The 12,839-nt window shown below is 36.2% G+C and overlaps 1 protein-coding gene across 1 annotated transcript; it reads left to right on the forward strand.

The window, feature by feature from the left end:
* The first annotated feature begins 349 nt into the window (after window positions 1-349).
* asip2b (agouti signaling protein, nonagouti homolog (mouse) 2b) lies at window positions 350-6,703 on the forward strand. The gene is made up of 4 exons (XM_014991707.2): window positions 350-623; window positions 722-841; window positions 4,912-4,982; window positions 5,774-6,703. The coding sequence occupies exons 2-4, from the start codon at window positions 733-735 to the stop codon at window positions 5,939-5,941; spliced, it is 348 nt and encodes a 115-aa protein (XP_014847193.2). The 5' UTR covers window positions 350-623; window positions 722-732; the 3' UTR covers window positions 5,942-6,703.
* The last annotated feature ends 6,136 nt before the right edge of the window (window positions 6,704-12,839 follow it).

Here is a 12,839-nt window from a genome sequence, read left to right on the forward strand (position 1 = left end):
TTTCTTTCTTTCTTTCTTTCTTTCTTTCTTTCTTTCTTTCTTTCTTTCTTTCTTTCTCCCATTGTCTCAGGAAACCTTTGCAGGTGTTTTGAGTTAAGTATCTGATTAGGATTATGAGCTGTTAATGACATTTTCGTAGTATTCAAAATTTCAGAGATGCTGAAATTTGGGTTTCTGTTGTCTGAAAACCCACAATCGTCAAATATTACAAGAAATAGAGGCTTAGAATATGTCACTATGCGTTATGATTCTTTACGACATACGAGTTTCACTTTTTGAGATAACTGCAAAGAAATGCTGCATATTTACGCTGCATTCATATTTTAGATGTAGTAGTACCTAAATAACGAATTGGTTAAATGAAACCCAAAATTCACCTCTGTTTTTACCTCCGTTTTACAAGCTGCCTCCGTAATATAATGTTAATAGGATGTTCGTGTTAAACATGGAGAGCAGCACCCACAGCATCACCTCCCGCCGCGTCTCGAGACGGTGACGCGGGGGCGGCGCGCTCCGCTCCGCCTTTTCGTCGCTCGCGCTCGGCCTAAGTAGAAGCTTAAGACCTCGTCAGAGTCGCACACAGAGCCGAGCCTTCAAAACCGAAGATAAGGGAGAGCAACAAAGTAAGCGAACCGACGTTTCCATTTTCACCCTTCACTTTTTTCAACAGCCGCTGACACACATTTTCTGAGTGTGAGGGTGATTTTACTATCTTCAACAGGTTCCAGCACCATGAGAAGGACCGCCGGCAGACACTTGTTGTGCTTGCTGCTGCTTTTCTTTCCGCTCTCGTGGGCAGAGGACACGAAAAAAGACGCGAGGAAGACCGAGAATGTTACAGGTATGGACGTTTAGCAAACACATTGCAGCTGGCTTTGTTTTCTGCTGTTTATTATTCATAATAATTGTGTGCCTGTGGGATACATGGTGTGCGGAAATTATGGATAGATCCTACATAAAGCTAAGTATTTCTTTAGTGCGTCTTACAATGCTTCCATCTCACATCTGGCAAACTTAGAAAAGTCTGAGAAATTAGCTCATTTCTCTCTTTATGTGGCTTAGATTTAATTGTCTACAACTGCTTAATGACGAGCATTTTAAAGCTCACCTGTTTATGCATGCGGTATTTTGGGTTTTATCAATCAAACTGTAGATGTACTTCATTAACACTTTTTGAAAATGTTATTTTACTTTTAGCTAAATAATGCATTTGATAGAGCAATATTCGTTTATTAATCAAATATCAAGACATTTTTATTGGTTCAAAAAGACTTTGTTAAGAAAATTGAAACAAAAAGTTTGCAGGAAATTAAAAGACATGTTCACTTTAATGTCTATAGTTAAATCAGACCAAACTTGTCTTGTTTCAGGTCAATCAGAATTACTGAAAACTATTTCTATTTGCTGCAGTAATGAGAGAAACATGTCAGGTTTAAGTCTTTAAAATCAAAAGTTTATATACATTATTCTTTGGTTGCACTGCCTTTGAACTCTATGACTTTGGTCATAAAAACCATGGTTCCTGACACTCAAGAAATTATTCTGAAGACTCCTCTTGTTTATTTTCATTTACTTAAAAAACACATCACACCCACATAATGTAACTTTTTATGTTTGGACTCAAATGCATGTTGTGAAATATATATATATATATATATATATATATATATATATATATATATATATATATATATATATATATATTTTGTTATACATATTTATATTTATATATTAAGTTTTATATATATATATATATATATATATATATATATATATATATATATATATATATATATATATATATAATTTTGTTTTGGAGCAAAACTAACTATTTAAAACTGTTGATAATTTCAACCACTTTGATAAAAAAAAAATCTGTTTATTTTTTTTCTATTTATTCACTCTGTACATAATTTATGGTCTAATTTTTGTCCTAATAAAAATAAGACATTTATGAATGTTTAAGAAGGTATTGTTGTTTTTTTGCTATAAAAGTGAGTAAAACAGAATAATGTTTTTCATAGCAAACTGCTAAACTTACACTGTCAGTAAATAAAATTGTGAATAATAACTTATTCAGCACTAAATACAGCACTCTAAGCATTTGCTTCAGTCATCGTCCCAGAAATGTTCCTTAAAAACTGAATTTTGTTTTGAACTTTTGTTTTGTCCAAATTTAGCCTCGACTAACAAAGATATTAACTCAGTCTGAAAAGTGTGGGTGTTAAATCATCCACTTCACCCACGCACGCGATGCTATTAACAAAGCTTTTTCATAACTTTATCTGATCACGGCTCTCACTGTGTTATTAATGTTCTACATTCTAGACCAATACCACGCAGACTCACTGAGACTGAATTTCATGCAGGTGAAGCCTATTTACTAATTCAGTGACTTTGGAAGGAAGTTAAGGGTATCAGAGTTAAGATAGTTGAATGTCAATGCACAACACGCTGCACAGTTTCACATGCTAATGAATTCTGAAATCCACATATTCCCTTCCATTTCACTATTATGCACTGCTTTGTGTTTGCCTGCCCAATAAAATCCCAACTGGATATTCTGATTTTTGCAGTCCTAACATGACAATGTGAGAAAGCTCAAGGAATTTAAATACTTTCGATGTTGAAGGTCCCTTCAGTTATGATCAAAACATTGTGAGGGTGACTACATTGATTTGCGCCTAAGCAGCACAGTGTGTCTGCTCATATTTAAACGATACTACACCATTAGTCTGTGGATACCGGTCCAACTTCTCATGCTCAAAGTATAATTAAATTAAGCCTTGACAACTCTCTTTAGGAGATAATAACCAAAACATCTGCTAACGTATTTTCCTCTAGAGATCAAAGGAGCATATTCTTCAACAGAGGGGGTAAAGAAGTCCTGCCTAATGACGGAGTAGTTGTTCTCCCTAGAGGACTCCACTTGCACCGATTTTCACATCTTCAACTCATTAATGCTGACTGTTTTTTGGCTGTCTCGGAGATAAATGTTCATCTACTTTAACTATAAATTCCATCGCTCAAAGCAGATGTAACATGCCAAGTTCTCTGTTGCTTTTAACCACCAATTATCTGGCAATTCTCTGACCCCTCGATGCCCTGCTAGTTGGTGATTGGCCAGTTTAAATGAAACCCTGTTCTTCTCAATGATTAGGTACAACTTGGGCTGGGGGGATGTTTTTGTTCTCTGTCATTATTCTCCTTCTGTTATGAAAGGCTAATATCACGGGCGTAACAGTAAATAAAAAAATATTTTTTAAAAATTACAGTTCGGTATGCATCTGTCATGGTTGGTTTCAAGTCGGACACGAATGTAGGGAGAACTGGAGGTGAAGTGGAGGTCTATAATTATGAAGCCATAAAAGAAAACCCTTCTCTGTCATGATCGTGTTTCTGTGTATTTATTTTTAGGGTTTTCTGTGTTCAGTTTCTGTCCTGTGAGTCTGTCTCTGCGTCTTCCCCGTTGATTGTTCCCAGGTGTGTCTCGTTCCCTTGATTACCTCATGTGTATTTATGTCCACCTGTTGTCTGTCTCTTGTCTATTGTCAAGCGTATGCTGTCTGCGTCTGTCTGTCCGTCATCCCAGTATTACTGGTTAAGTCCTGTGTCGGCGTCGGCTCCAGTTCTTCAGTCTTCGTTTTCAGTGCTACCGGCAATTAGCTGTGTGCTTGTCTGTCTGCCGTGCCGCCTGTTCCTGGACTGTTTATGAGCAATTTCATCATTAAATCACCTTCGTCTTCATCTTACCTGGGTCTCAGCGTCCAATCCTCTCCACCAAAAAACCACACCTCCTGACATTCTCCAGCAAAGGATATCAAGAACCAAAGAGTTTCTACTGAGGCTGAGGTGGAAATGACAAACAAAACAGAAGAATAAACTAGGAAACTGAGCACAAAGGGATAAACCTTTTAGAAAGGTAACACTATCCTAACAACAAAGAACACTGGGAAATATTCAGAATAGGGTAAAACCTACTGGACATAAATAAACTACAAGATAAATGAGGAGATAGACTTTGGAAAACCAAAGCCCAAAGTTCCCGGGATCATGACAGTGTCCTGGTTTTAAAGTTGAGTTTTGGCACGGTTAAATCAAGAACAATGTATGTTAGAGTACTTTGTTTACTGCTATCCAGACATTAAAAAAAGGACAAAATACATTTGTCAGTTTCTGAAATTAAAATGATTTTATTTATGTTCTTAGACTTACAAAAGTGGAAAGTTTAGAACTGACTTGAGATCTGGTTGGATTCTGTGAATAAAGCAGTAAAAGCTGGATTAACTATAAAACAATATAACCATATTATTACAGCATCGCTGTCGGGAAAATCTCTTCTCGTCAACGTAGATTCCTCTGGATGTACGGAGTTTGGGCTGATTGGATGTCAGCTAAAGTCTCTCCAGTATCTGATTTTTTACATTCAGTTTTAGCTGTTTTAGGGAATTATTAAGTTCAGAGTAGAGTGAGCTATTGAATGTAGTTTTATTGATGATTTAAAAACAAATAAATAAATAAAACAAGCGACTTTTTGGTCAACCTTTTTTTCTCCACCATAACTCCATGAGACACTAATATTCCCAGCTAGCTTAGCTAAGTGATAATTCATCTGTTATGCTTTGGAGTCACTTTTGAATGTGCTACACAAAGTTGCATTGCACACCTTTTCCTGCACATAAACACTCTGCATGTTCTGGTATGACATAATTCTTTATTCGTTTGGTACATGTGCTTACGGAAGCGACAGAGCGGTACTTGATGTTTAGGGTCTGAATATGTGTACCGTTACACATCCACAGGAACTCCATTCTAGTGTTTTTTTTTTCTAGCATTGAAATAATGTTTAAAAGTAAAGAAAAAATGTTTCTTGTCAATGAACCATTTTTCATCTGTTATCTCTCTTCCTAGTGTGGGGACAAACTAAAACAAGACAACTATTTGCGAGGCATAAGATTTCTCCAGCAGAGCAGACTCACATTGTAAGTTTTTAATCTTTTTTTATTGAAGCAATTTTCTTGGGGCATATAGTATGCTGAGAGTATCTATTGTTAACATAGTACAGTAAATACTGTTAGGTAACGATAGTTTTGCTTTCTCTCACTGAACAAGAAATAAAGTTCCCTTATTGATCAACCCCTATCAATTACCTTTTTCCCTGTAAATCCTTCCACTAATCCTGTCACGGTAAAAAATTATGTTGGACGATAAATCATCCCCCTAATTATTACGATAGGTGATAATATTATAATATATTGTCACATTTCTAAAATAATGGCATAAGTTATATTTTCTCTTTTCAAAAACATTACAAAATAATCACTTTTGCCAAAAAAAATATTTTTTCCAAAAGTGATAAATTTTATGAAGGTGATAATATTGAGAATGGTGTAATAATGCCAGTTCGCCCTCTAGAACATCAATAAACTTTAATTTTTCCGAAGAACACTTCACCCTTGAACTGGAAGACAGTTCCAAAATAAAACACAGCCAAAAAAGAAAAACCTCTTACAACTGGAAACATAACTACAAGGATTATCTCTGTAAACAAAACTGCCCTTCAAAAACATTAATAATCAAAATGGAGATTATTGAGCTCATTTTAACTGATGACGTGATTGATTAATTTCTTATTGCGACATGCTTACCCTTCACACACCCGTCCCAACATACAGCTGAGTCAACACCAGACTTTCTCCCTGGTCTATTATTTTTGCACAGATCTGAGGTCCTGTCTCTATTCCAACGTGCCATGTTGTCACTGCCGTTTCAGAGACACAAGTCCCACATCCTGACCCCGGCGCGGCGCTGCGGCCGCCTGATGGAGAACTGCTCCTCGCACTTGCCTTGCTGCGACCCGTGCGCCTCCTGCCGCTGCCGGCTCTTCAACACCATCTGTCACTGCTGGAGGATGAATCCGCTCTGCCTGAAGAGGACCTAGTGGCGACCCGCCGGTACGCCTCAGCACACACTTGGGGAGTTTTCTCTAATTCTGCTTCAATGTGACCTGAAATATCATCCAATGGCAGAGCGCAGTAGCTGTGAATAAGATAGTGAAAATAAGGGAATGCTTCTAAGGAGATATAGCATAAAAGAAAAGCTAAGTTGTCATCACACACAGCATTAATAGGCAGATAAAGACGCAACACATGAGCCTGCTATATCTCGCTAAAAGTGTACAACGTTGCCTGTTTAAACACTGATTCTTGCCATTTCTCTGTAAAAATCAGAATAGAATAAGTTTATGAAACGATTCTGCCTCATTACACAACAATAAAGCCGTCTGTTAGCTTACATCAGTGTCTGTCGCCTTACAGGGACAAGACACTTTAATGCATCACTGCTGCACTAAGATCACCTTAAAAGCAGGGATGGTGTTCCTATCAGAGGGTGTAGCCAATGGAAAGCTTGACTTGTGTCATTTTTCATGTTTCTAGACAATAACATGTTAACTGTGACTGATTTTTAGGCATTGCTGCTTTTGAATATTTGCATATTCTCTACTGTCACTCGTGGAGATCCCGATATTTACTGTACGACTTCAGTATCTTTTCTTTAAGATTCACAGCAGATGTGGTGTGGAAAAACAAATTTTATGTACATTATTATTCCTTTATTGCTTGCACTTGATTATTTGTGTGTGGTTTTATGAGTTCAAATGACTTTATATTTTTGCTATCTAATAAATATGCAGTAAACTGATGATGTTATGGGGTTTGTTTTGAGCTGAAATGTAAAAAAAAATTAACTAAAAAACACCTAAAAGAAAAAAAAAACCCACAATTTACACTGTTGGGAAAATAAGCTTTCAGATTTCCTTTTTTTGTCACACTCAAATGTTTCAGATCACCCAATATATTTTTATGTGAAAGATAACATTGCAATATACCACAGGTAGTATTCTAGCAGGCAGGGTCGACCGTTTTTCCATAACATAACAGGCTAAAGTTTTCATTATATGCTGAAATTAAACAATTTTAACATCATTTAATGTCAACCGTATTAAATACTGACAAAAAACATGGAAATTATTGTTTTCTCACATTAAACTTAGACATATTATTAAAATATAACAAAACAGGAACTTTAATAGTACAATAAAAGACGAAAAGCATAAAACTTTATTGATTTTTTTAGCACCTCCTTACCTTCGTAGCGCATCAGTAGTAGTTGCTTTACCATGCAGCTTAGCTGAATGAGTTCTGATAATGTGAAATGTAAGGAGTAAGCCTGTCACTAATACATCTTGTTTGACAATAACTTGTCCCAGAAGTTACTGCGATAAACTATAATATTGTTTGAGACCATTTTCAAGTAAAACAATGATAATGGCATAATAATGCAAGAGCACATTCTCAAAGATCAATAAACTTTTAATTCTAATGAACATTTAATACTTTTTGTTAGAGATGATCTAATTTGAATTTAAGAAACCATTCATAAATTAATCATAAGTCAATTAATTGTTAAAACAGTCATAAACCAAAAAACAAACTAACTCCAGAACATGTAAAGCTCTGGAGGCCTCAACAAAACCCAACAGACGCCTGTCTTACATTTGGCAAATAGCACCTCCATGATCTCCAAACCTTTCAAAATATGTGCATCCCATAAAACAGGCTCTGTATGTAAATAGTATCATAGCCTTAAAACATGTTAACTTTGTGTTTTTCATTGCTTTGCTGCTTCACAACCTGCTGCTCTATAGCAGAAAATCCTGAAGGAGAACATTCAACGATCTGTTTGTGACCTTAAGATAAAGCACATGTGGATTACGCAACAAGACCACAACAGGAAGCTCATCAGCAAGTTTATCCTTATTAAAAAAAGACTCAAGGGTTTGGAGAGAGCTAGTCAAAGTTCAAATTACTTCCAACTGAAATGGTGTAGTGCTAGCTTAAGCATGTCTTTAATGCTCAAAAACCCTCCATTGTGGCTCAATCAAATGTTTTCTGGAAGAATTTAAGAGACTGCTGAGAAAACAGCTTTTTGCATTTAGTCAGGTTACCTTTGTCTGATATTTAGTTTGATTATCTAAAATGAATACAGGATGTTTTAAAGAAGGAAAATACTGACTCTGAATCTGACTGAAAGCAAAGTGAAGGAAGGATGGCTGACTACACCAGTGAGATCATTTAATGGAACACAATCTAGTGTGTTTCCCAAGTTCCTTTCTCACTCACAAACATGAAAAGGTTTGAAGGTCACAGAGAAGCAGTCCAGCTCCCTACACAAGACGTGCTCATGTTTCAGGGCAGAGCATGAGAAGAAAGATTGGCAATAAAGTCTGACTTAAATCTGTCAGCAGGGGAGCCATGAAATGACAGACGCATCGTCCGTCTTCTCCAGCAGGAAACACATTTCCTTTGTGCTGCTGCTGGACTCAGTTGGACTCTCGCTGTGTGGACAAGTATCAGGAAAGTTTAGAAATTTCTTTTATGACGGAGCAACTCCAAAGCTCTCACTGAGGTTAACCTGAACAATTTTACAACGACACGTTTGGGGTTTCTTGGGAGAATTTTTGAGCAACTTTTAGGATGAGATCTTCAATTATCAAATGTTAGGAAGAACAAATGTTTTTTCTTTCATTTTCAAATTGTGTAGTAAAAGACAATAACATTTGTTGGTTATTTCCACTGATTCACTTTTTTTGTTTGTTATTTTTAAGGCCATTTTCATTTTTGTTGGTGGAAACAGACTAACAAAACAGAAAACATTCATCCTAAAATGTTAGGCAATTGCACACATTTTTACTTTTCATCTAAATATTGGAAATTGTATTTATTGCAGAGCAGGTGAAATAGAAGACTTCACAGTAAAATAAATTTGCATTTTTGTTTATAAAAAAATTAGGGCTGGGACTTTAACACATTAATTTAGTTAAATAATTACACAAATTTTAAAAGGAACATTTACAGTATATTCAACCGTTTCTGGTGCACCCGATAATCTGACGGACAAGCGATGGGTAATGAAGACGTTTCTCTTGGTCCACTGAGGGTTAATATTTGCTTTAAAAAAATGCAACGGAACGCTGGAAAAAACTACTGTTGTCCTCAAGTTGTGCTAAAAGGAGTTAGGCTATCAGTAAAGCTATTCAAGCCTAAAATATCATCTCAATGCTAAACATTAGCAGCACAGACACTAATGTTAATGCTGGCGTTCACAGCCCATATTTCTAAAAGGTTTTGTTTTTTAATATGAATGATCAGGGGTTTCTGAAACACTTGAGAACTGAGTAACATCACTTTGCACCAATCTGATGATTGAATAACAGATTAAAACCAAAAAAATATCTTCGTTGTTGAGCTCATATTTATTTCATAATTTAGTAACAAAAATAGTTTTTGATTTGCAAATGCTGCTAATGTTGTCAATATACAGTTAAATTAAAAACTGTTCATTGTTTCTGTACTAACTTCTACAGGCATTCAGTTCCATTTGATTTTATTGCAAATGGTTGAATTTAATCCAACTTGAAATCTATGGATAATAGTTTTCAAGTTTTATATTTATGCAAATATTCAAAACCCTGTGTACTACTATATTACCCTTTCATATAAAATTCCACCCCAAAAAATGCATTAAATTTTGTGGTTGTAATATTAAGCAATGCAAAAGGAACAAAAATAAAGTTAAAAATCTGTCAGTTATGTTGAAACAGCTTTTGGCATCATTACAGTGTGAGTGGAACCACAGACTGAAGCTTCCTGGAGGATCTGATTTGAAGGATAAAGGCTGGTATTCCAACCACAGCCAACTCATTTACACTGGTTTAATATGACACGCTGCAGCATCAGAATTCTATTTCATTTTATTTTTACAATGTATTATATATGCTGTTATTGGCTTTTTGAGGCTCTTGAGTAAGAACCGGTGTCTGCGTTTCAGAAGTAGCAGCAGAAGGCTGCTGACAGGAATCACTTTATTTATCCAGTTTCCTCACCTGGAACTCATTTATCAAGGAGAAGAGCTGAAATGTGTTTCGCAGAAATTCCTTCTGTGGGTGAGAAAACAAGAGCAGCTCCAAAAATAAGACCACATTAAAACTTCTGAATGTGACCCTGTGGGTGTTTTTCTTTTGTTAATGTTATCTTCAACATGAACAAGAAGAGTACATTCACTTCTATTTTTGAAAAGACACAACGTAGTGTAGAATTGTGATGATGAAAGAAAACTATTTGTGGTTCTGAAAGTTTTTTCTTTGACAAATGACTACATGAAAAGTGTGATCTGAACATCACCTGTGTCTAATTTACTCTCAGTGGACGTCCAGCTGTCCTGTGAAGTTACATAACGTCATGAAGCCTCATGGAGAGGAACACAGCAGACATGCCAGGGAGAAACTAGTGAGACTTAGCAGGGTTAGCTTCTCCAACAATGTTCTATTTATTATATATTTTTTAAAAAGTGATTGTCAATCAATTCTATTTTAATATGCAATGAAGCCCAAAGTTCCAGCTTGAAATAGAGGAATCTTATACCCCTCTAAATAAACTTGTTAGGAACAAAAAATTAGGAACTGTCAAATACAGCTCGTACATTTGTGAGTTGTAAGCCTTTGTTTCTGAATTCCCAAAAGCATGGTGTGAAAACACACAACCTGCGATCTCTACTTATTGACCTTTATGATGTAAAATGACGAAGTAATCCATAATGATCAGAAGTGGTTGTGTTTATTGCCAAACTATGATCTGAAAGATGCTTCAGGTGTCTGAAATTACCTGGCTTTAGCAAGCTACACCTTGGACCGTACAGAAAACTTCCACCAAACTTTCTTGTAAAAAACACGATTTGCGATCAGTGACTGCAACCATGTAGAATTCGAAGGTGAGTAACTTATTAGATTTAAAGTAAATTTCTGAAATTCATTTTGCATAGACTTAATGCAAGCATGTGATCTATATGCACTAAAACGCAGGGGCGGAAATCCCAAGGGAGTTATGGGGCCCGGAACCCCCAATCTTGGAAAAGTCTAGAATTGCCGAACAAGAAAGTTGTGCCTTTATTTCTCACCATCTTCAACATAGAGCCATTAAAACCATTAAATAAAATCAGAATATTTTTCTATATAAACCCTGGCGCTTTAAGTGTTATGTTTATATTTTGATTCTCCCCCGATATTTGTTTCTATCTACTTGTTGGCTCTCAGCCATCCAGGACATGATAAAACTAAAAAAGGTAGCAGCTTAAGTTATAATTTAAATAGCCCATAACTTGTATTGGGAGCCATTACAATAAATCAATGTTTATGAGTTACTCATTAAAATTTGTTTTTATTTAGAACCTTAAATTTTTGGAAAGGTGAAGCAGAGATTAGCTCAGTGAGTCTGAACAAAACTCATACAGACTTTTAGTTTTACTTCTCAACATTTTGTTTACTGAGAAAAACACGTTTGATGTGCATTACTAGTCATTTTTGATCCTGCAGCTTGAAGGTGATTTAAAAACTTTTTAAACCACATTTTACGATACATATCAATGTAACTTTGCCAACCCCTCCCACACCAAACCCTCCAAAAAAATTGCTCCTAAAATTTTTTCTGTTTATTGCCCCCCCCACCCCACCCCACCCCCACCCCCCAGTAATGAGATGGGATTTACTCCCTTGCTAAAATGTAGCAAACTTGTCTCATAAGAGAATCTTCAGTCAGAGGCTACTTCAGATGCGCTGCAATATAGACCACAAGAGAACCTACCTGATCACAGCATCAGCATCTACAACAACACTTGGAAGAACCTTGGACGATATGGCTTAGATTTAATTTTCCTATAAGTAAAGTATTTTTGAACTGAATTGAAGTGAAAGAAGAACTCTTTCATAGCACGGCCCTCTGCTTTGTGACGGTGTGTTGCGAACATGTTTCCCCTTTAATTTATTCACACTTTGCTAAGAGATAAACCCAAAATTAAATAATAATAAATAACCATCTGCTTTCTGCTTTTTGAAAAGGCAGCTGTGGGCGCCGCTCAGCCTCGGATGAACTCCATTCAGGCTGTTATCTGATCGGTTTGCGACTCCCACATATCTCATTTGAGTTATGCATTTAAAAAGTTTCCATCACTGGCTCACTGTAAGTCACAAGATACAGATCATGAATAACTTGGACTCAAATCTCTCTTTAGCAGCATTAACACTCCCTCATCGTTCTGTACATGGCTTTACCAGCATAATGTTACCCATCCAGTCAGCCATTGTCTTCCTCTTATGCGGCATGAGGTCGCCAGGGTAAGAAAAAAAAAAAAAGCCCAAAAAATATTTTGAAAAATTAAAACAATATATTAACATGTACACTCAATTTTTCTAGTTAAAATAGTGCAAATATGCTTATTTTGTTTCACAGCAAAATAAGCTGTGAAACTTATTGGATGGATGGATGTTTCACAGCAGAGTAGCTGACTGCTCTGGCTTTAAGATGTTCATTGTGTTCAGAGAGACCGCCTGGGGGAACAAACCGTCTCTGTGTTCCGTGCAAATAGCGGCGACTGCCTGGTGAGACAAATTCTGGGAAACATTCAAATGAATGTTCGTAAAATGACGACAATTCCACAATAATATAACATTCTTCAAACATTAACACTTTAACAGACGTAAAAAGGCAACAGGAGCTTCATCACTAAAAAATAAAAACAAACCTTAGCAACATTTACCCGGAGCAGATTTAGCATTATGCTAACCAGAGCAACATAAACCACAGTATCGATTCCTAGCTGATAATCATTACTGATTATCAGCTAGAAAAAAATGGTAGCAGCTGATGAACAGGAAAAGAGCAGAGCAATATGTTTGCTAAAGCTAATAAACATGCTGAGCAACAGAAGCTGTAGCTCACCAGCCA

This window comes from Poecilia mexicana, unplaced genomic scaffold (genome assembly GCF_051168715.1).
Source record: "Poecilia mexicana isolate PSO_F unplaced genomic scaffold, ASM5116871v1 scaffold_17, whole genome shotgun sequence".
Taxonomy (NCBI): Eukaryota; Metazoa; Chordata; class Actinopteri; order Cyprinodontiformes; family Poeciliidae; genus Poecilia; species Poecilia mexicana.

Bases quoted from the DNA above. Each gene is read 5' to 3' on its own strand.
- asip2b (XM_014991707.2), top strand. From the start codon at position 733: ATGAGAAGGACCGCCGGCAGACACTTGTTGTGCTTGCTGCTGCTTTTC. The intron at 842-4,911 runs GTATGGACGTTT...CTCTCTTCCTAG, and splicing joins GAAGACCGAGAATGTTACAG to TGTGGGGACAAACTAAAACA. The intron at 4,983-5,773 runs GTAAGTTTTTAA...CTGCCGTTTCAG, and splicing joins CAGCAGAGCAGACTCACATT to AGACACAAGTCCCACATCCT.